Source organism: Podarcis muralis, chromosome 7 (assembly GCF_964188315.1).
Source record: "Podarcis muralis chromosome 7, rPodMur119.hap1.1, whole genome shotgun sequence".
In the NCBI taxonomy this organism is placed as follows: Eukaryota; Metazoa; Chordata; class Lepidosauria; order Squamata; family Lacertidae; genus Podarcis; species Podarcis muralis.
In genome coordinates, this window is record NC_135661.1 from 7182111 (window position 1) to 7205102 (window position 22992).

The 22992-nt window shown below is 48.9% G+C and overlaps 1 protein-coding gene across 1 annotated transcript in view; it reads right to left on the minus strand.

The window, feature by feature from the left end:
• Nucleotides 1-6180: 6180 nt before the first annotated feature.
• Nucleotides 6181-22992, minus strand: part of ALPL (alkaline phosphatase, biomineralization associated) — a 60051-nt gene continuing 43239 nt past the window's right edge. Inside the window, exons 7-12 of the mRNA XM_028741443.2 lie at nt 19367-19510; nt 18105-18174; nt 16342-16476; nt 15321-15512; nt 10479-10598; nt 6181-9548 (exon numbers count right to left, since the gene is read on the minus strand). Coding sequence (XP_028597276.2) covers nt 9277-9548; nt 10479-10598; nt 15321-15512; nt 16342-16476; nt 18105-18174; nt 19367-19510 — 933 coding nt within the window. The 3' untranslated portion in view covers nt 6181-9276. The remainder of the gene's footprint in view (nt 9549-10478; nt 10599-15320; nt 15513-16341; nt 16477-18104; nt 18175-19366; nt 19511-22992) is intronic.

The following is a 22992-nucleotide window of genomic DNA, read 5'->3' on the forward strand; positions in this document are numbered from 1 at the left end:
AATGAAAACAGGGACGTCCGGTCCTACCAATACCCTCCAACATTTCTACAATGATAATAAGGACGTCCTAAGGAAAAGTGGGGCATTCTGGGAGCAAATCAGAAACTGGGAGGGCTTCTGTAAATCTGGGGCTCTCCCGGGAAAATAGGGACACTTGGAAGGTCTGGATACATATCATGGAGTTCTAGAGTTGGAAGGGACATTCATGGCTTTGGAGCTTAGGTTCTACAGACTCTGAGGAGGATGCGTTACAGAGGGTTGGGCTAGATTGCCTTTGGGGGTACCCTCCAACACCACGCTTCAACGCAGGAATATGCAGCTGCCCTGTACGGGGATCAAACCTTGGCATTATCAACACCATGCTATAACCAGCTGAGCTATCCAGGCTGAGATCATGATGAAGGATAAACTGGAGAGCCTGCTGGGATGCTTGAATACTCCGGGGGCTTTACTCTTGCCCAACCCCACCACTAAACTGCTTTTTCTAAATGCAAAGCACACCCTCTGCTCCAGAGAGTTGGCCCCCTCCCCTGTATAAGTGAAGGAACACTGCCCACCACTCCCAGAGTTGAGCCCACCACAGATCTTGAAGTCATGACCTTGGTAGCAAATCCAGCCCAGAGAGAAAAGCCCTCCCTTAAACTGGAGTGACAGGAACAGAGAGGTTTCAGCTTAAAAATAAAAAATAAAAAATTCAGGCCTTGTACATAGCAGGGAGGCCCCCAGCCAAATATGCAGAAGAAAACTCCCTCAGAACTGAACAGCCATCCAGGGAACAGTGTTACCCTCACATGCCACTCTGGCTAGTTGCTAAGCAACCCCTCCACCTGCCCGCCCCCATCTTGTCCAGCTGACTTAACCCTTGAGTTAAAAACCTGAATGATCTCTGCTCTTGCCCTCCCGAGGCATAAACATTCTGCTGCTACTGATTCAGCCTGCGTGCCACAGAGCTCCCAGAATACCTGGCAAACATTTTTGTATGCTTTGCTGCAGCTCATGCATGGACGGATATGGACGCCGTCTATGCCGCTGGCGTACCGCAGAGGCTTCGTCTCAATCAACCAGGCTTTCTCCAGCCAAAGGAGGAGATTGATTTGAGCAGCAGGCGCTGCGATGTGCCACCAGACACGTTTGCTTCCTGTCCTACCCCCTCTCCCTAAGGCACCCGGCTGGTGGGCCAGATTGATTGTATTGACTGGCAGAAAATTAATAGACTCACATGACGAGCAGGCAAAATGTCTGAAGCTGCTACTCCTGGGGAAATGTGGGCGGGTGGGGGGCAATCAGCGGTTGAAGAGACAGGCAAGAACATCTGAAAACCCTTCAGCAATTTGCTGGTACATTTATTTCCTAGTCTCCTAATTAAAAATCAAAGCACTTAAGCCTGAAGGATGAACTCTGGATGAAATGACCTAGAACAGCTGCGTGCTCTTTCGAGGGAACCGGACTTTGTGCGTTTCTCTTACAGCTTTTCGTTGCAAGAGTCCCTCTTCTGAATGCTGGAAGATTCAGGAGGCTCAAAAGGAAGGGCTTCTTTACTTGGCAAGTTGTTAATCTATGGAACTCCCTCCCACAGGAGACAGTGACGACCACCAAGTTGGGTGGCTTTAAAAGAGGACTGCCAACAAAAGTCCGTATATTTAAAGCTATGGTTTTCCCAGTAGTGATGTATGGAAGTGAGAGCTGGACCATAAAGAAGGCTGATCGCCGAAGAATTGATGCTTTTGAATTATGGTGCTGGAGGAGACTCTTGAGAGTCCCATGGACTGCAAGAAGATCAAACCTCTCCATTCTGAAGGAAATCAGCTGAGGCTCCAATACTTTGGCCACCTCATGAGAAGAGAAGACTCCCTGGAAAAGACCCTGATGTTGGGAAAGATGGAGAGCACAAGGAGAAGGGGACTACAGAGGACGAGATTGTTGGATAGTGTTCTCGAAGCTGCCAGCATGAGTTTGACTAAACTGCAGGAGGCAGTGGAAGACAGGAATGCCTGGTGTGCTCTGGTCCATGGGGTCACGAAGAGTCGGACATGACTAAACGACTAAACAACAACAACAACAAAAGAGGATTAGGCAAATTTGTGGAAATGGCTTTCAAGGGGCTACCAGCCATGATGGCTGTGCTCTGCCTCTACGGTCAGAGTCAGAAATGCTTCTGAATGCCAGTTGCTGGAAACGGCTCGAGGGCCAAGGGCTTCATGGGCTCTGAGATCTTTGGTCTCCCTACTCTACAGGAGCTCTTGGTGGGGACATGGGAGCGAGCCTTCTCAGTGGCTTCTCCCATACATCTTTGCTTTGGAATCATTGCAATGATTCTTCAACTTTGTTGGACTGGCCATGTTGTGCGGATGCCTGATGATCGTCTTCCAAAGCAACTGCTCTATTCCAAACTTAAAAATGGAAAGCGTAACGCTGGTGGTCAACAAAAGAGGTTTATAGATTCTCTCAAGGCAAATATTTAAAAATGTAGGATAGACACTGACAACTGGGGAACACTGGCCTGCGAGTGCTCCAACTGGAGAACAGCCTTTACCAAAGGAGTAATGGATTTTGAAGACGCTCAAACCCAGGATGCAAGGGAGAAATGTGCTAAGAGGAAGGCACACTTGGCAAACCCTCACCGTGATCAACTCCCGCATGGAAACCTCTGTCCCCACTGTGGAAGGACATGTGGATCCAGAATTGGCGAGTCACTTACAGACTCGCAGTTAAAACTGTGTTTATGGAAGACAATCTTACTTGGCTAAAAGTGATCGCCAAAGAAGGAGAAGAAGACATCTTTGGAATTCCCTGCCTAGAGGAGCCAGCCTCTCCCTCCAACCTTCCTTGGAGTTTTTTAAACAGAGGTTGGATGGCCATCTGTCATGGATGCTTCAGCTGAGATTCCTGCATTGCAGGGGGTTGGACTAGAATCAGGGTTCCCCAACCTTGGGCCTCCAGCTGTTTTTGGACTATAACTCCCATCATCCCTCGCTATCCAGACCAGTGGTCAAGGATGATGGGAATTGTAGTCCAAAAACAGCTGGAGGCCCAAGGTTGGGGAACACTGGACTAGATGACTCTTGCGGTCCCTTTCCATCTCTACAAATCTGCAATTCTATGACTGGCTCCTTCCTTGATGTCCTTTCCACCAGAATGTGAAGGTTTTCTTCTTCCAACAGGCTTTTGGGAACTGACTGCTTTTAATAAATGGGCTGGCGTTGTGCTGCTTTTATTGTAATTATCTGGTATGTTTTTAATAAATCTTATAGGTAGCTAGTTAGGTGATAGTTTTAATTCATTAATGTTAAATCGTTTTAAATGTGAATCTCCCCTCCCCCCCATTTTTAGCTGTTCCCATTTTATCTGTACGTCTCTGAGTCCCTATCAAGGTAGCAGGAAGGATATCAGAAATATATAATATAATACTGTAATTATAGTAATAATCTGGTCAGCCGTTGTGCTGGCTTGATGAAGCCCTGGATTCTCACAAGAAAAGGAAACAACAGCTCTTCAGTCATTTTCTGAGCAACTATGTTCCCAAAGTCAGGTCTGTGGTTCTGGAACACCTGTGTGATGTCACCCCTGTTTCCTTCAAAACACTCAGTTCTCCAGCTGTTCAAAAATAATTTTATTTCAAATTTTTAAAAAAGTTATGCCAAAGGACAACAAGAAAATCAATCAACAGGGACTCTGATTTATAAAACACACACAACAGCAGCATCAACAACAACAACTCTCTCTTTCAGCAAAGTTTGATGCCAGCATCTCTGCAAATCCTTTGCTTTGGCAGCAAGCGTTTAATTCCACAAGTGAGCAGCAGCCAAGCTTGGATCTTCCTTCTGTCTGCAGGTGAAAGGGGGGCAAATCTTTGCTCAGTATACCTGGCCCCTGCAGGGGCGACTGAAAGGAGGTTTCTCCCTGTTCAGTGACAAACATGATGGGCAAATCTGAATCAACTTCCACTCCTCTCCGATCTTCTAAACCTCTCCGATCTTAAGCCCAGTCCTTCACAGTTCCACATCAGCTTGTGGTTTGTTTGTTTTTAAAATCTCTTCCGCCTTTTAGTGCCAGCTTCCCCTAATGTAGGTAGACCTCCGCTTTCGTGTATTGAACATGTGTGGTTTCAACTTTACGTGGTTATTAAACGTGCTAAAGGAGAGTAGCTTAAAAGCTCTTTTTGAGGTACGTTTTCGCAGCACGAAAAGAGCTTTTAAGTCCTCCGCCTTGCTTGCTGGACTGGTTAAGTGCTGAACTGTGTTTCTTGTGAGCTATTTCCCCTGTTTTTAAATGGTTGTTTTGGCTATACACTATTTTGGCTGAGCGCCTTCTTGGTAGTGATGTCCTCCCTGTGGAACACGCCCCCGCAATCAGATTCCAAGGAGATAAGTAACTGGACAACCTTAGAAGACCTCTGAAGGCAGCCCGGTATCAGGAAAATTTTAATGTTTAATGTTTCATTGTGTTTTTGAATATGCTGGAAGCCGCCCAGAGTGGCTGGGGCAACCCAGTCAGATGGGCAAGGTACAAACAATAAAAAAATATCATTATTATTATTTACATGCTATCCCTGGAATATTATTATTTACATGCTATCCACAAAAGATGTGGGTTACCAGTAGGCACATTTTCGCGTGCATTTTTTTCTAAAACCCACCCTTTCGCAAAGCAGTTTCCCTAATGCCATGCATTTGCAGACGTTATTATATGCAATTTAATCCATGCTTTGCCCTAGCATGTGCATTTTCACACTCCATGACTTGGCTGGAGGACCGCATTGCAAAATTCAGAGGCGGGCAAATTGCAAGGATGCCTGTGCTTTTGTTCGCACCTGGTTTCGGAAAGAGAAAATTAGGTAGGTTTGTCTTTAAGTGCGAACTATTCTCTTGTGTCCTTCCATCCCCAGTGGCCTCCCCCACCTCAGCTGGTGTCCTAATAGGCAAAACTAGACTGAACTGATATAAACACATAAGACAGGCCTGAGGAGCCTATGGCCCTCCAAATTGTGTTGGACTCTTGACTCCCAACAGCCTCAGTCCTGGCAGAAACTGGTAGCATGCAGTGGCAGATTCTATTTAGACACATACCCTCCAACATTTTCCCGATGAAAATAGGGACGTCCTAATCCATAATAGAGGGACGCGGGTGGCACTGTGGGTTAAACCACAGAGCCTAGGGCTTGCCGAGCAGAAGGTCGGCAGTTCGAATCCCCCCGACGGGGTGAGCTCCCGTTGCTCCTGCCCACCTAGCAGTTCGAAAGCACGTCAAAGTGCAAGTAGATAAATAGGTACCACTCCGGCGGGAAGGTAAACGGTGTTTCCGTGCGCTGCTCTGGTTCGCCAGAAGCGGCTTAGTTATGCTGGCCACATGACCCGGAAGCTGTAAGCCGGCTCTCTCGGCCAGTAAAGCGAGATGAGAGCCGCAACGCCAGAGTTGGCCATGACTGGACCTAATGGTCAGGGGTCCCTTTAATCCATAATAATAACTGGCTTGCCCCAGCCACTCTGGGAAGCTTCCAACATATATAAAAACATAATAAAATATTAAAACTTTTTTTTAAAAAAAAACTTCCCTGTACAGGGCTGCCTTCAGATGTCTTCTAAAGAATGTCTAGTTACTTATCTCCTTGGCTCGGAGGTCGCATAACTCCATACCCCCCAACATTTCTCCAATGAAAAGCAGGACATTCTGGGATCAAATCAGGAACTGGGATGGCTTCTGTAAGTCTGGGACTGCCCCTAGAAAAGAGGGGCACCTTGGGCGGCCAGGTGGTTAGGAAAGCCCAACAGAGACTCCATTTCCTTAGGGTCTTGCGTAAGAACAATGTCACACAAAAACTGATTATCTCCTTGTCCACAACAGAAACTGTCCTTTCATACTGTATTACAGTGTGGTACGCTTGTTTGACAGCCACGGACAGGAAGGCTCCATAGAGGGTGGTAAATACAACACGTGATATCATGGGCTGTCTCCTGAGTTCGCTAAATGACATCGCAGGAGACCGCTGCCTCAGGAGAGCGAGGAAAATTCTCAGGGACGACGCACACCCCAGCCAGCACCTCTTTAATCTCCTACCTTTGGGCAGGAGATACAGAAGTATCGTCAGCGGCACCAACAGATTAAAGACTGAGTGTTAAAGGGCTCCTTTAATTTCACTGCACACAGGTGGTGTAGTGACAATAAAGGTTTATTATTATTTATTTATTATTATTATTATTATTATTATTATTATTATTATCTGGGTCTCTCCCCACTGTGCCCCTGCAGTCGTGCCTGTACCACTCACTGCTACCTGAAGTGCCAGTATGGGCAAGGGGGCAGCCGTCGGGATGGTACTATATGCCTGCAGCACCAAAATGTCCCTGGCCAGCCGTGTCATCACCTGCCACCCCACCCCCACTCAAAGCCATTGGCACTCCCTAGAACTTGGCGGTGATGAAGCCTGCAAATTACGTACTATATGAAGAAGGGCTTTTTTTTTTTGTTTCGCCCTGAACTTGCTTCCAACCAAACGTCTTTCATTGAACCGCCCTGAAGTTCAAGTATTATGAGGAACAGGGAATAATTCGTTCTGGTTAATTAGAATTGGGCTGCGGGCCCAGCTCAAGGCATTCTGCTGCCTGAGAGAAGGGACAAAATGGCGTCACTTTGAACGGACAGAAGCTGACTCAGGCCACTGGCTTTCAGGTGACCGGTTGGGACCCACCGCTGGGTCGCTAGCTGGTCAAAGGCGGGTGTCACAACAGCACAGCCACCATGCAACTATGTGGGGAACAATGAATAAATGTGCCCCCAAAGGAGTGCTTGGGTTGAAGGCAGGTCTTGGGTCGCAACGGGTTGGAGACTACTGAACTAGGCTGATAGCTGGACTGAGGAAATCAGGGATCTGCCTTTGACAGAGTCAGAGCATTGGCCCAACTGAATGACTGGCAGCAGTGGGTCACCATGGTTTTCTCCCAGCCCTACGTAGGGCTGCCACTGGAGACTGGAACTGGGACCTTCTGCTTGCAAGGTAGATGCCCTACCTCTGAACTATGGCCTTTGCCTAATCCTCTCCTGGAGCTGATTTTAAGGAGAGATGGAGATTCTGCTAGTGCACATCCCTTGCCCTGGATTTTGCCCGCTGTCCACTGAGGCAGCAGGCTATTTGGGGTGGCCAGGAGAGGGTGTTTAGTATACAGCAGGTGTTTAGTATACAGCAGATGTGGAAGGGGATGGCTTTGTGTTCGTGAGTGCATGCATGCGTGCAAGAGCTTAGGAAGCCAGGGCCTGCTCCCTCCAGCATCTGCCACCTGAGGCACTGTCTCCTCTTTTTGCACAACGGCAGGGCCGGCCCTGGATACAGGGCGCTGCCTTTAACCTCCTTGAGCCATCAGAGAAGTCTTGAGCTAATGGTTAACTGTGATTGCTCCAGTGGTATGGAGCAAGCTCAGAATTCAAATCTGAGCCTCCTCCCGGGACTTGCTTTGCAGCTCTTCTATCCACCGTGGGGCAGCACCTCTGCGTGTGGGTGATGCAAAGCAATTCAAAAAAGGGTTTTGAAGGCTGCGGGGTTTGTGATGCAGGTTGTTGGCTTAAGACACCCTCCAGCTGCCTCCCAGCATTGCAGTTCCAGCAACTATCTCATTCCCTCCAAGGACAAAGTTGGAGAAGCAAAGGCGGCGGAACTCTCTGTGTTGCTCACACAAAGTGAAACCATTTTGGATAGATCAAGGCTGTCCCTTGTGTGCCATGCAGATGTTGCAGGGTTTGCTGCCACCCTAACAGCTGGCTGGAGGCTAACAACATCTGGAGGGCTAAAGACGCTCCCCAGAACTGAAACAGGTCGGAAGGGATCGCATGGCTGGCTAACGTTGCAAGCTGCGTACAGAGATAGCATCAGAGAGGAGAGCCAGCCCTTTTCCCAGCCCCAACGCCACAGCACACCACATGAGCATGGCTCACGCCACATCAAACAGAGCTCCTCATCCTCTCAGCACAAGTTCTCTGCCACTTAAAAACTTCAGAGTTCATTTCTTTAAACATACAATCAACGTTCGCTTGTTGCTTTAAACAAAAACATAGGATTTCAAATGCTGCAGAACTTGTGGTGTTACAACCAATGACCGCTTAAAACACACCCACCCCGCCTGGTTTATCATTCAGGCATGATTTTGCTAAGGGTTAGGTGCATACATGTGACCAGTGCTTTTTTCCTTAAAAAAAAAATGTTTAGGGGTACTCTCATTTTTCTACTCATATTGAAATACTGCCCCTCCGTGAGGCCAAACTTAGATCCACGAAATGTTTAGGGGTATGCGCACCCCCCGCGTCCCCCCATTAAAAAACCCCACTGCATATGAACAAATCAAGCTGAGCATTCCTCTGGTTATTTGTTTGTGTTTTGTTTTGTTTTGTTTTGCTTAACTGTTTTACTTCATACACACGCACACCCACACCCAAAAAGGGCTCCCGGAGCCATTTACAAAAAGCACTAATAAAATACGTGTGAAAAGAAGAAAAGGGGAATGGGAAGGAGAAGGGGGAAAGCAAACAAGTCGCAGAAGTCCTTGGAATGAAGGAATGGAAAGCGGTTCAAGGAGACGGGAGCCCAAAAGTCTCCCAAAGGAGAGTCTTGGTGCGGCCCACGGTCTCTCTTTCTGCTATGTAGCCAGATGGAATCGGCTGTCCCCATCGTTGGGAAAGAGGAATCACAAAGTTCGGAGGCCTGTGGGGTAGGGGAACGATAACCCTCTGCTTCTTTGAACTTAAATTTCATGGCTGGTTTTGAGCTGGTTGATCGGCGGAAGAACTCCCACTGCTCACAATATAAATCAGGAAAAATGGATTGAGAAGGAAGAGCAGGTGGTTTTTGTTTTTTTTTATCTTTTAGGGGAGTCTGCCTTTGCAGAAGAAAGGAAGGTGACAAGCCTTTAAGACAGCAGGCAGTTAAAATGTTCTGGTGAAGTAAGAGACACTTCAGCAAAGAGAAGGGGAAACAAAAAACGCAGAGCGTGCCCTTCCTGTGCAACAGAGCCCTACGGCGTTCTTATCTTCGTTGAGGAAGTTGCCGGAGAAAACATCTCAGAATGTCAGGCTGGCGTTGCTCCTGGAACATCCAAAACAAACAGTGATGTTTGACCCGGTGCCCCCGGTGCCTTCGAGCCTGGAATGGAAATTCCTAGCGGTTGGTCAGTCGCAGCAAAGAGGTGCACTCCGTCGCTGAAACCTGAACCCCATTTCCAGAGGCAGGTTGTGGAGCCCCGGACGCTGCGCGGTCAGGCTCAACCGGCAGAGGAGCGCTCCGAAGGCCAGCCTTTAGAACAGCAGCCTGAGCAGAGCGAGGGAGAAGAACATGGGGGTCGCGGCGAGGAGTCCCGACGGGCTCCTTGTGGGCGCTCCGGAGCGGCAGTGGCCCGTGTTCTCTCCAATGCATGCGGCATAGGCCATGACGTGGGGGATGTAGTTCTGCTCATGGACTCCGTGGAGGAGGTGCGCCATGGGCCCCTTGGCGAAGATGGCCACGTCTTCCCCTCCATGCGTCTCCATGCGCATTGGGACGGCGGACTGAGCCTGGTAGTTGGCATCCGCTAGAGAGGGAGTGGGAAAATGGAGGGAACACTTATCAGGGTGTGTTTTGTGGGATGTGATCCATGAGAAGCAGTCAAGTACAACATTCCTTGTTTTCCTAGAGTGGACATGCGAGGGAATGTTTGGTCCAGCCAGTCGAAACTTGCTGTTCCTCCTGGCTAGAGCATCCTTCCTTTCGCATGTGATAGAAGGTGGGCGTGACCTTACCTGTCCAGGTAACAAAAGGACGAGTCACGCAGCACACCTTCCTCTTTTTGACTTCCTTCGCCGTTTGACCAACTTCTAGCTAGGACTGCTCTGTTGGCGCTCAGCTAGCAGAAGCACTGGGATTATTCCCCCATATGGGGTAGATCCACATGTACATATTTGTAGCTAAGTCTGCCTCCAGGAATACAACTGTGAACTGATGTGAGTAAACTTCTTTTATTGACTTTGAATAAGATTGTCAGGTCTTTATTCTTTTAAGAGGGATTCAAGGGAACTTACAATTCAATCTGAGACAGACTGAATTGTGTAATAGTGAGAGGCTCACACGAGCCTGCAACCAGCTATCTGCTGTGCATATAAAAAGGGGAATGTAACTCTGCTGCATAAAGGAGCTTGCTAGTGCAAGTTAGGAAGGATATTAATAAACAATATATCCTCTCCTGCCACCCTGAACATTCCCACGCATTTCTCTTTATTACAGTTATTAGACTTCTTAGCCGCTTAGCACAAGGAAAAAGTCTCAAAGCGACTTAGCGGTACGAAACGCAACCTGATAGAACCAGTGAAGAGTTAGAACCCATCTTAAAACTTAGAACAGTGCCCCCCCCCCCGCCCCAGGTTAGAATTACCACCACCATTATGGCAGAGTGGAAGTGGAGGGAGGGGGGGTGTAGGCAGGGGTGACTGGGGGTAGGGGTGTCCCCTATAGGGCAGGGACTCACTGAAGTTCACTGTGGACACGTTCTCTCTCTCTCCATCGATGACTCTGTACCCGGGTCCATTCCCGTAGAGGATGGAGGTGAAAGGTTTTTTGTCCACGTCACTCTGCATCGGGGCCAGACCTAAGTTAAGGGGGAAAGAAGAAATGAAGCACTAGACAGACCTTACGCAGCCACTAAAATATTTATTATCATCATCATTGTTGTTGTTGTTGTTATCGTTTTCATCATAGTTTAATAACTGTGAATTTGTCGAATCCTTTTTTAAAGTCACCCAGTGTGATGGCCTGGGACTCGGGCTCAGACTCGGAACCAGAGGAGTCTCAGTCTGCACCGGGTCCTTTGCCTCAGGCGGCACCTGAACCAAGTCTGGGGCCTGATTCTGAAGAGTCCCAGTCTGCACAGGTTCCCCTGCAACAAACACCAGCTGGGCCGAGTCAGGGGCCTGAGCCTGCCCTGGCTCCAGATGCGGGGATGACCTCGTTGCCTTCAGCTGGGCCATCACTTACAGCTGCTCCACTACCAGTTGGGTCAGGAGAGGCTGAGGCGGCCTCTGGGTCTAGTAACCTACCAACATCTCCCAAGCTTCAGAGACCAAGATCTGAGAGAAGGAGAGACCTGAGTACTCGCAGGAGGAGTGCTCAACTTCGGGCAAGACAGGGAGGTGAGTCACCAGGGGATCAGGACCAGCCATTACCCCGACAAAGACAAAAGGCTGTCGGACCCCACCCCAGGTTGCGGGAGCAACCTTGCTGTTTGCTAGAATCTGCCTGACCTTGCCTGGTTTCCTGCCTCGTGGCCTGCCTTGGCCCTGTCGGACTGACTCCTCACAGACCCTTGGATTCAGGACCACGTTGTTCTGGTTACCCCGGGCCCAGCACACCCAAGCTGTGACAGGGATGGTGCTGAGGAGGGCTGCACTGAGGAAGAATGGTGGGAGCCACCCCCTCCCCCTGCTCCTGATCCTGAATCTTCCCAGGAGCAGGAAGACAGTATAGATTTGGAACAGTGGTTTGCCGAGGGGCACAGTTCAGAAGGCAGAAGCTGGGAAATACTGGATGGGGAACAGCTAAGAGAAGAAACACTGGAAAAGAAAGGGTTAACAGATTCACAGTCGCTGGACATCATTCCTCTGCTCTGCCCAAGGTCACGAAGAGCTCAGGAAGTCTAAGAACAGAAAGCGCAGAGGGTGCAAGCTCAAGATGTAGGAATGACGTAGATTAATAGGGTCGGAGGGGTGTGTGATCCTTAATTGGGAGCACCGCCATTTCTAGGAGATGTGTTCTTTGTTCTCTCACTGTGATTATTAAAGATTCTAACTGGTTAGACCTTCCTTTTGTTTGATCTTCTTATCTACTGCCACGGGGGGAGGAAGCTGATTCCCCGAAGCCTGACAGGTTGGTGGCCGTCGCTACCTGTGATCTGCCATGGATGCTTTAATTGAGATTCCTGCATTGCAGGGGGCTGGACTAGATGGCCCCTGGGTTTCCTTCCAACTTTACGATTCTATGATTCTACCTCCTGTGGGAAGGAGTTCCGCAGTTTAACTAGGTGCTTGCTGCATGAAGAAGGACTTTCTTTCCTCCGTCCTAACATTCAGCTTCATTGAATACCCGTGAGTTCCAGTGTTAAGTTGAGAGGGAGAAAAGCTTTCCTCTGTTCACTTTCTCCAGGTCACTCAGTGGGACACCTGCAGTTCAATGGTGTTTTACTGGTGTTTTATTGAGCAAAGCATCCTTGTCACGATGACGATGCAATGCATTGGCGCGACAGAAGCAGGACCCAAATTAACCAGGACGTTAAAGGCATGACAACACTATGGAGTTATGGGATATGCACTGACTGGGGTATATCGCCTCAATGTTTTTGCAGGCATAAACAGTCTGGGAAACGCGGTTGGGTGTGAATGCCCTTATAGCATCGTGAGCACAAATCACCTTCGGAGAATGCAGCCATGTTCCCAGACAATCTTCGCTTCCCTGGGCTCCTGGTTCCTCTTAGCCTTTCCAATCTTTGTTTGAAAGTCTTCTAGTTTGCCTACGTTCTTCTTTAAGTGCAGCACCTGAACTGAACACAGCACTCCATACAAGCTCAGAGTAATGCAGAATAAAGCAGAACTGATGCTTCTTGCGACTTGGAAACAAGAGTTCTGTTAAACCAGCCTAAAAATCGCATTAGCCTTTTTGGCTGCTGTGTCACATTGCTGGCTCGTGTTCAACTTTTGATTGGCCAGACAGGTAATAGGGCAACATATAAATACTTAATATAAATCAGTTGCGGTGGTGGGGGGTGGAATTATGTGGAGCATCCAAGAAGCTCTGGGCAGGAACATCTTTCTGATATCGTTGTTTTTTTTTAAGGTGATAAGTGATTAGAGCCATTTAGCAATCCCATCTGCATTTCAGCAAGGCAGGGCTGGGTGTCAATTCCTGAGAAATAGATGCCCTGCCAGTTTTAACAATATTAACAACAACAACAACAACAACTTTATTTATAACCTGCTCGGTTGACTGGGTTGCCCCAGCCTCTCTGGGAAGTTTCCAAGTTCCAGCGTAATAAAACCACATTAAAAAACCAAACATTAATTATTATTTTTTTATACAGAGCTGCCTCCAAATGTCTTCTGAAAGTTGTGTAGTTTTTTTTAACTCCTTGACATCTGATGGGAGGGCGTTCCACAGGGCGGGCACCACTACTGAGAAGGCCCTCTGCCTGGTTCCTTGTAACCTCGCTTCTCACAGGGAGGGAACCGCCAGAAGGCCATCGGAGCTGGACCTCAGTGTCCGGACTGAACGGTGGGGATGGAGATGCTCCTTCCTGTATACTGGGCCGAGGCCGTTTAGGGCTTTAAATATCAGCACCAACACTTTGAATTGTGCTTGGAAACGTACTGGGAGCCAGTGAAGACCCTTTAGGGTTATATGGTCCCAGCGGCCGCTCCCAGTCACCGATCTAGCTGCCACATTCTGGATTAATTGCAGTTTCCGAGTCACCTTCAAAGGTAGCCCCACGTAGAGCACATTGCAGTAGTCCAAACGGAAGACAGCCAGAGCATGCACCACTCTGGCCAGACAGTCTGCGAGAAATGATTAACCATTCTGCGCTGAATTTCAAGGCATACAGCAGTGTTTGCATTCCTCTGCAGTTCGGCTTCTGCCAAAAAGATATTAGTTTCCCTGTCTTCTGTGGCAAGAGTATGCAACTTACACAATTTATGTAATTAATTAGATAAATTGTGTTGTTATTACGTTATTCCACACCATTCATTTCAATGCCAAGGAAACACAATGTAAATGGGGCAAAACAATGTAATCCATTTCGTACTGTTTGCAGACTGAAAGCAGCAGCGGCAGCAGTGAACGCCTAATTGATTTCTGCTACATTGATTTCTGTTCCAAACACGGGACAAGTTAGTGAACCTCGGTAATTTCCACTCCTGTTTCTGTTTTCATGTGAATTTTCTGACATCCCTGGTCGTCAGCAGGGGTCCTGTTTTGCTTCAGGAAAGCCGAATGAATCTGAAGTGCGCATGAAGTTATTTTTTTAAAAAACTAAAACCATGCCTGCCTGCTAGAAGTTTGTAACTCTGCTCTGGGAAATATTCCAAAACACTGTAAATGTTAACCACAAATGTTTCTTTGGAAATTAGCATGGAGAGTGCTCCAGCAAACCCTCAGGGGGTCCATCTGCAATTATCTTTACAGAGAGTAAGTATGTGGACAGATCCACAAACACATGCCCGACACCCACACGGGACACCCACTTCAGTCGGTCATCTCCAAGAACAAGGCTGGTTGACGTGAAAGCAGAAAGATGTCTGGAGAGCACCTGAAACTCTTTGTCAGGCCACCCACCCAAGATAGGGTTGCCCTGTGTCCAGAATTCCCCAGATATAGCTGGGAATGGGCTGTTGGAAACAGTGTCCGGGTGTCAGGGAGGAGGAATGGTGGGGACCGCCCCCCTTCTGCTGAACCTTCCAGAGAACAGGAGGACAGTATAGATTTAGAACAGTGGTTTGCAGAAGGGCATAGCTCACAGGCTGCAGAGAGGAAATACTGGGAGAGGAACAGCAGGAAGAAGCAGCGGCAGGGGAGAGACAGCTGACAGTGTCTTTGGAAAGCATTCCTGACCCCCCCCCCCCCGCCCTCCCAGGACCAGGCGAGCATTGAGAGTAGGAGAACAGAAAACTCAGAGGCAGAAAGCTCAGATCAGCCAACGTAGGGATGACGTATAATAGGAGAGACGGAGGGGGTGGGACTTGACTTGTAGTGAAGCCATTATTTAAGGGAGACTTCATTCCTTCTTCTCTCTCTGTAAACATTGAATAAATTACTTGGTAAGACCTCTTCTTGCTTATCTGCTTCTTGGCTGCTGCCAAGGATTCCCTGAAGCCTGAAACTGGATGGAAATCGTTGAAATGTCTGGGAAAATACGGGCATATGGCAACCCACGTCGGTAGTGTCGTTTTGGGTGATTTTCCTTAAAAATAGCTCAAAAACTTCTTCTTTTTAGATTTTGCAAAAAAAAAAGCTCAACAACTTTGGCAACCTGAGGCAAAGCAGGTACCTGCCCCTCCATTCCAATGACAGAAACTGACCAGCTTGGTAGCTGAATCGTACTTCGGTACTGCACCTTTCTCTACATTAAAACAACAACAAAGAGCTCCACATTTTCAAGCTGCAATGAAGTGGGAAAAGACGATGAGAACAGGGGGCAGATGAAAACACTACTGCGACTCTTAAATGTCAAGAATGGCCCCTCCAGATGATTGCAAACTGCGACCATAGGGCCTGTTTAACCTCTCATCTACACCATGGTTGTCAGCTTGTGTGCGTGTCAACATACCAAAAATGGGATTGCCACGGGGCGTATACCCTCCAAAAGTGAAGACATGGGAATGATCTGCCGTAACCACGGTCAGGGTGTCCTCAGAAGAGGTCATGATATCAGCCCGGCCAATTGCCCGATCCATCTCCACAGCTTCATGCAATGCCTGCTTCGCTTTTCCTTCGTGGTGTCCATGGTCAATCCTGCCTCCTGCGGAAGGAATTATTAAAATCGGAAAACTGTAAGAGGCGCCCCAATTGTCCTCTAGTTCCAGCCCCTACAATGCAGGAATGGCAGCTGAAGAACCCCTGGCAGATGGCCATCCAATCTCCACTTAAGTATCTCCAGCGAAGGAGAGCCCACCAACACTCAAATAGTATAATTATCATCATTACTAAAATTGAATTTGTACTCTGCCCTTCAGGATTCGGATTCTGAAATTCCCCGGGCAGTACATAACAATATGCTAGGATACACAAATTCATACAAACATCTCCCATAAAACCAGCAATATGAAACAAATATAAGAAAACCAGCCACCAGAAACCAAAATCAGAGACAACCAGTCCTTAACCTGTTTCATATGTTGTTGTTTTACCGCCAACAGACCACAGTTAGAATCCAGTTTGTTTCAACCATGGTTTGGTGTTATGTGTGAACTTGGCCATGGTTTGCTTGGCAACCCCACCCCAGATGCTCACCAAGCTACAAAGGCACGAGGGCAAGAGCATCTGGAAAGCAAACCATACTTTGAAGAAGCAAACCATGGTTGGTTGTCTGTGGGGCAACTCATGGCTTGCTAAACCAACAGTGGCTTAAGAGAAACCACGGAGTTGTGTTGTATATGAACCAGGGGTTTCTTTATTCCTTTGGTGCTTTAAGAACATAAGAAGGGTGTGCTGGATCAGGCCTATGGCCCATCTAGTTCTGCTGTCACCCTCCACAATGGCTGAAAACTGGCCTTTGAATCAGCACGCAGGAACAGTGGTCCCTCCTACGATGGTCCCTTGCCTTCTCCACACCTTCTTCCTCCTCTCACCTTCTACTAGAAGGAAGAACCCGAGAGGGTTCTTCTGGAGGATTTTGAGGGCCACCTCCACCATTTCCGTCAGGGAAGGGTCTGTCTCGTTGTTCCTGTTCAGCTCGTACACCAGGTCAATGGGTTCAAAGAGGCCTGCGGACGAAAGCCAGAGGTGTGAGTGACAGCCTCGTTAACGCTCATGCTCCATTCGAGTCCCTGATCTCACTTAAATAATGTTTTTTGTCTGTGTATTACATGTTTCCATTGCTCCACAACGCTGGCCTAGCATGCAGCCGTCCTAGTCAGGGCCGGCTCTAACATTGAGCAGAGTCAACTGGCTGCTTCAGGCAGCAGATGCTAAGGGTGTTTCAGGCACACATGTTGCCTAATATTATTTTTTATTAACTTTGTATAACCTTCATCAGTGGATCTCAGGGTGGTTCACAACATTAAAAAACCGCAAAAGACATAATAAAAATAAGAATGAAAACAAGCCATTAATCTCCCCCTCCCACAACACATGTAAAAGGGCATTGGCTGTTAATCAGCCAAAGGCCTGGTTGTAGAGGAACATTTTTGCCTGGTGCCTAAAGGTGTATAATGAAGGTGGCAGCTGAACCTCCCTGGGGAGAGAATTCCACAAACAGGGAGCCACCGCAGATAAGGCCCTTTCTTGTGTTGCCACCCTCAGGACCTCACATGGAGGAGGCACATGAAGAAGGACCTCAAATGATGCACACAGAGTCCAAGTTGGTTTATATGGGGTGAGGAGGTCTCTGAGGTATTGCAGTCCTGAGCCGTTTAAGGGCTTATGGGTAGAAACCAGCACTTTGAATTGGACCCAGAAACTAATTGGCAGCCAGTGCAATATGCTCAAACTGCCTTGTCAGGGCAAGCCGGCCGCCAAATTCTGCACCAGCTGAAGTTTCTGAGCCATCTTCAGAGGCAGCCCCATGTATTGCAGTAATCTAAGCCTCCTGGTCGATTGTTTGGGAGCTGCAGAAGCTGTCTTCAGCCCGAACATCACAGCGACCGATGCCAACAGACATTGGCACATTTAGGGATCTGCAGAGTTTGCGCAGCTTGCGTAACAGACCTCAGCGACTCAGCATTTTGGCTAATCTACTTTATTTACATATAAGCACACACGGAGCACTGCAACATGGCTCCCTCTCTCTCTAGCATCAGACAGCAAAAAGAAAGAACAAAGGACAATAGTCCCACTTCACGGAACACAGTAACACAAACATCCTGTCTCCATCACTTTCCACTCTGTGGAGTCAAAACATATATCGTCATGTGATAGACAACAATCCCATGACTGCAATCACGGAGCAGGAATTCTAACAGTTACCAATGCATAGACAACAGTAGTTAGGTTGTCTCTGTCCAGATAGGGGTGCAGCTGGGCCACTAGCCAAAGCTGATGAAAGGCACTCAGGGCCACTGAGGCCACCTGAGCCTCGAGCGACAGCAAAGGATCCAGGAGGACCCCCAAGCTACATACCCACCCCTTCAGAGGAAGTGTAACTCCCTCAGGAGCAGGCAACCTCCCATCTATTTGGTCTAGGGAACCGCCCACTAAGATTGCCTCTGTCTTATCTGGATTGAGCTTCAGTTTGTTGGCTCTCATCCAGTCCATTACTGAGGAAAGGCAATGGTCCAGCACTTCCACTGCCTCACCTCCAGATGTAAAGGAGAAATAGAGCTGATTGCCACCAGCCCATTGCTGACAACGTAATCCAAAATTCTGGATCACCCCTCATGAACTAGAAACTCACCCATTAAATAGTCCACCTTGTTCAGGTCAAGCTTCATCAGTTCTGTCCGATTCCACACATAAAAGGCGTTCTGGGGGGGGGGAGAGAGAAGAATCAATTTGCCACTGAGGAGCACTTTTGGTGGTGGTCTACTAAACTGGTGCAGTGATGAGGTGCAATAGCAGTACTTCCAAGGGGTTGTATGGATTGGGCCCCTCTCACCAAGGGCCACTGGGCTTGTTTTCATGACTATAGTAGAGTGTGAGGATGACCAGGAGGAGAACTGGGACCAAACAGATCCCCAACTGGGATTGTCATTATTGTTGTGGGTTTGGGGAGGATCAGTCTGGGTGATGCCCCCAGCCCTTGCTAGTTCTTGGGGTCCTATAAAAGGTAAAAAAAGGTGAAGGACCCCCGGACGGTTAAGTCCAGTCAAAGGCGACTATGGGGTTGCGGCACTCAAATCTTGCTTTTCAGGCCGAGGGAGCCGGCGTTTGTCCACATACAGTTTTCTGGGTCATGTGGCTAGCATGACCAAACCGCTTCTGGTGCAACAGAACACCGTGACCAGAGCACACGGAAACACTGTTTATCTTCCCGCCCTATTTATCTACTTGCACTGGCATGTTTTCGAATTGCTAGGTTGGCAGGAGCTGGGAAAGAGCAACGGGAGCTCACCCCGTCACGGGGATTCGAACCGTCGACCTTCTGATCAGCAAGCCCAAGGGGCTCAGTGGTTTAGACCACAGCGTCACCTGCATCCCATGGGGTCCTATACCCAGTGAGGGTTAGGATCTAAGAGAAGATTCTGTTGCTGAACTGGTTAGACAGGTTTCTTTGTAAGACATTGACCTTAGCTGGCCATATAAGTGTCCTGATCAGCATCCCAAAAGAATGAGCCACAAGAGCTACAACTGAGGGATGGTTCCCTCCAGGCCCATGGACCCCACTCTCCTCGCTGCTAGGTAGGAGAACAAGAGCCAGAGAGCTGAGCTGGAAGCAGGCTGGAAGCTGGAAGCCCAAAGACCTGCTTGCTCTGTGCTGGACCCCAAGAGCGACTGATGGAGACACAAGATCTGAGCATCTCATGCTCAGGTTGGATATTTGTGTGAATCAAACCGTATATTTTAAAGACACCGCAGCCTCTGCCAACCTTCACCCCAAGGAAATCAAACTCTGGGAAAGCCCCTGGCTGCTCGAGATTGGGGCAGGGTGGAACATAATTGCGATCATAATCGCCACCCCAGACTTCACCCGGAGGGTTGCAAAAATGTCCCAATTACCTTATCTTTTGGTTTTGTCTTCCTCCATGCCTCAATGAGGTTCCTGCCATCCAGCCGAGTCCCCCTGAACTTCTCCTCGTTCGGATATTCCACATCGCTGGTGTTCTTGGGGAACATGTACTTCCGACCCCCTCCCATAATCACCTGAGCAGGAGGCAAGGAAAGGAGTCTGTTTCTACCTGGCATGCAAGGTGAGCGTGGACATCACAGTACTGCTTGGGTCGAAAAGACTTTCAGAGTGGCTTGCAAAGCTTGAGGCTGCAGTTGGAAGAGGACGATGTGCTCAGCTGAGAAAAAGGATACCAGTGACTGAGCCGAGGCCATCCTGCCTCCTGACTGGGCAAGGCTTTGGCGCAGGTCCACAGGCCAGTGGTGAGACATGTGCGTCTCAGGCAGGAAAGCCTCAGGTTCAGTCCCTAGAAAATGCAACCTGTGCTGTTGATAGAAGTAGTACGACTCATGTAACGCGCTGGCGACTAATATACACACAAGAATTACCAAAATAATTATACATTCTTTACCAACCTTCTGAGAAAAATAAAAAACCTTGTGCAAAGCCACAGAGGCTTACGAACTACCCAACCTAAGATGAACTTATAAGGTCTGGTTTCAATGGATTTTTCAAATGCTTAACTCAGTCTTTTGTTTTCTTTATCTTTTTAGGCTTTGCACAAGGTTTTGTATTTTTCTCAGAAGATTGATAAAGAATGTATAATTATTTTGCTAATTATTGTGTGTGTATTAGTCGCTAACGTGTTGCATCAGGTTCAATCCCTGGCAGAGAGTTACAGAGCAGGTAAAAAAAGAGGTAAATGACCCCTGGACGGTTAAGTCCAGTCAAAGGCGACTATGGGGTTCCCTCGCTTTCAGGCCGAGGGAGCCGGCGTTTGTCCACAGACAGCTTTCCAGGTCATGCAGCCAGCAGGACTAAATTGCTTCTGGCACAATGGGACACCGTGACAGGAACCAGAGCGCACGGAAACGCCATTTACTTTCCCACCGCAGCGGTACCTATTTATCTACTTGCACTGGTGTGCTTTTGAACTGCTAGGTTGGCAGGAGCTGGGACAGAGCAACGGGAGCTCACCCCATCGCGTGGATTTGAACCGCTGACCTTCCAATCGGCAAGCCCAAGAGGCTCAGTGCTTTAGACCACAGCGCCACCTGCGTCCCTAGTTACAGAGTAGGCTGGCTGGAGTGCTGCTTCTCTGCCCAAGACCCTGCAAAGCTGCTGCCGGCCAGAGCAGCAGGTCCTGAGCAGCAAAGCAGCTTTGGGCATCTGCGTCCTGCCCAGCTCTGGCACTGTGTCTACTGCAGCACCCGACAGGCTCCCGTGATAAGGCAGGCAAGCAACCAGGGATGCGAGTCAAGGTGGACAGTTTGTTCCAGTGTAAACAGAACACCGTCTGACTCAGCAGGGTGTATCTAAGGACCTTTCCATGTTCTGGACATTTTATCATGCCACTTTGGCTCTGGGGCGAACGAGAACACCTCGGCTCCAGTTTTGTGGGACAGCTGCAGGAATTGTGGTTGTAAGACCTGGATAAACAAACCTCCCAAAATGAGGTTTCAAAGAACCTCCTCTCTCATTCTGCTCAGTTTCCCTCTTTGCACCGGTTCAGACAGAATAAAAAAAGGGGCCCCAGGTGGAGTGTTAGAATGTTAATAGAAAACTTGGCCCAAGAAGGGAAGTGCTGAGCAGGCACTAGAGCATAGCTGTCAACTTACAGATTTGAAAATAAGGGATTTTAGTCAGCCAGCTGAAATACGAAGTTAAAAGGGACCAGATAATTTTGGAGAGCAGCGCTGGTTTTTAGCCCTTCATTTCCAGAGGTTGCTGCTCAAGACACCAGCTGATGAAACACTGCAATTAAATAACTACAAGCAGCAACCACTTTTCGCGCAAAACGAAGTCCAAGCTACGAAGATGCTGCTGCAGTTCTGTATCTTTTCTCTCGTGTTCCATCTGCAGCTCTCAATTCCATCAGGCGGGGCGGGAGGAGGAGGGGGAATAGCACCTGAATTAAACCCGCAGATCAGACCATCTATGCTAGTCTACCACTACAAATCTATGGGAGAAGCACTTGCGGTCCTTCCTCCGCTTTCCCCCTCTATGGTTAGCCCTTGGAACACCTGCCCGCACCTCCGCCTCCTCCTCCTCTCTCTGAACTGCTTTTTCTATGGTTGCCCTCGCTCTTCTCTCAAGGCTCCTCAGTCCCGGCGGGGAGGGGCTCCCGGGGGCCGACGCTGGTGAGAGGAGGCCGGGGGGCGGGGCGGGCAGCCAAGCAACACAGTTGGAGCTTCCCTCCTCCCTGGCCAGCAGGGAGGGAGGGAGAGGAGCTGCTTCCTTAGAAACCTGGGAAATTTAAGGGACATCATCAATAAGGGACAGCAGTGGTACATGGCGCTGGGATAAGGGACTTTCCCGCCAAACAAGGGACGGTTGACAGCTATGCACTAGAGACGTTTTGAAAGGGAATGAAAGTCCTACATCTAAGGAAAGTCCTACATCTGGTTCATAAACTCTGCAGGTTTAAAAGAGATACTTCCCGACCGCCTCTCTTCCTGCAATCTGTCCTTTGCAGGCTCTCTGCCCAGCCCAATAGGAGCTTAATTCAGCTGGGCTGCATCTGAGAAGGCCTGCGATGGAGAGCCTGTTTATTTGACCGCAATTACGCTTCTTTGCTGGCACTCCAACAACCTCCTCCTCCGATTTAGGGTCTTAGAAGGTGAATCATGCAGTGCAGCAGAACTGGGCCAGGTTGTGGGGTGGGGGGGAGAGATTTGAAGGGGAATATTTAATTACACACCCAACAGAATTGGCTCGCCCAACATGTAATTATTGCAGAAGAAAGTTAAAATTATTATCTTCTTTTTTTTTTTTAATGGACATATTAAGCTGCTTAAATAACAGGTTCAGCTTTTTGCTTTATTTTTGCCGTGGGTTTATTTGAAGTAGAGAGACACACCCACCCCTATTTATTTACCCCGGGGGGAAATGCGGTGCCGGGTTCCATCGGACGATGTGAGCGGTGAAAGGAGCCCGGAGACTGACCTCTGTCGCTCAAACCACGGGGTGGCTGGGGCCGTTGTGGCTGCCTGTTTGCACTGCCACGGCTGCTGCAACCAAGCTAACATCTCCCCTGGCATTGCCGGCTGTTCCTGGGCCAGGGCTGTTTGGAGGGCGCCCAGCAGCGCTCCAGGTGCCCGCAGGCAGCAGGAATGCGAGGTCATGCCTGGCTTAGCCAGATCTTTGTGGTGGGGGAGAGCATTCTGTGGGGTTTGTGGCAGGGTGCGGCTGGCACCAGGCCCCTGGCCCTGCCCAATCTTCTGGGCCCCAGCACCTCTCTTGCACGAATCTACAGTTCGCACTCGTGCCTCGCTGCTGCCCTTCCTCCTCCACCAGCCGCACGGGGACCCAGCGCCTTCCGCAACCTGCCAGGAAAGCGCACCGTTTTGCCTGGTGAGAAACGTAATTCCATGGCAAGGCCTCAGAAAACTGGGGGTGGGAAGCCAGCTCAGTTTCTGAGCTGCCTGGCTCAGCCTCCTCTGGGCAACCCAGGAGCCCCCATGTGCTTGCATAACATTAGTGGCTTCTAATAACTGGCTTCCTTTGCCTGCGCACT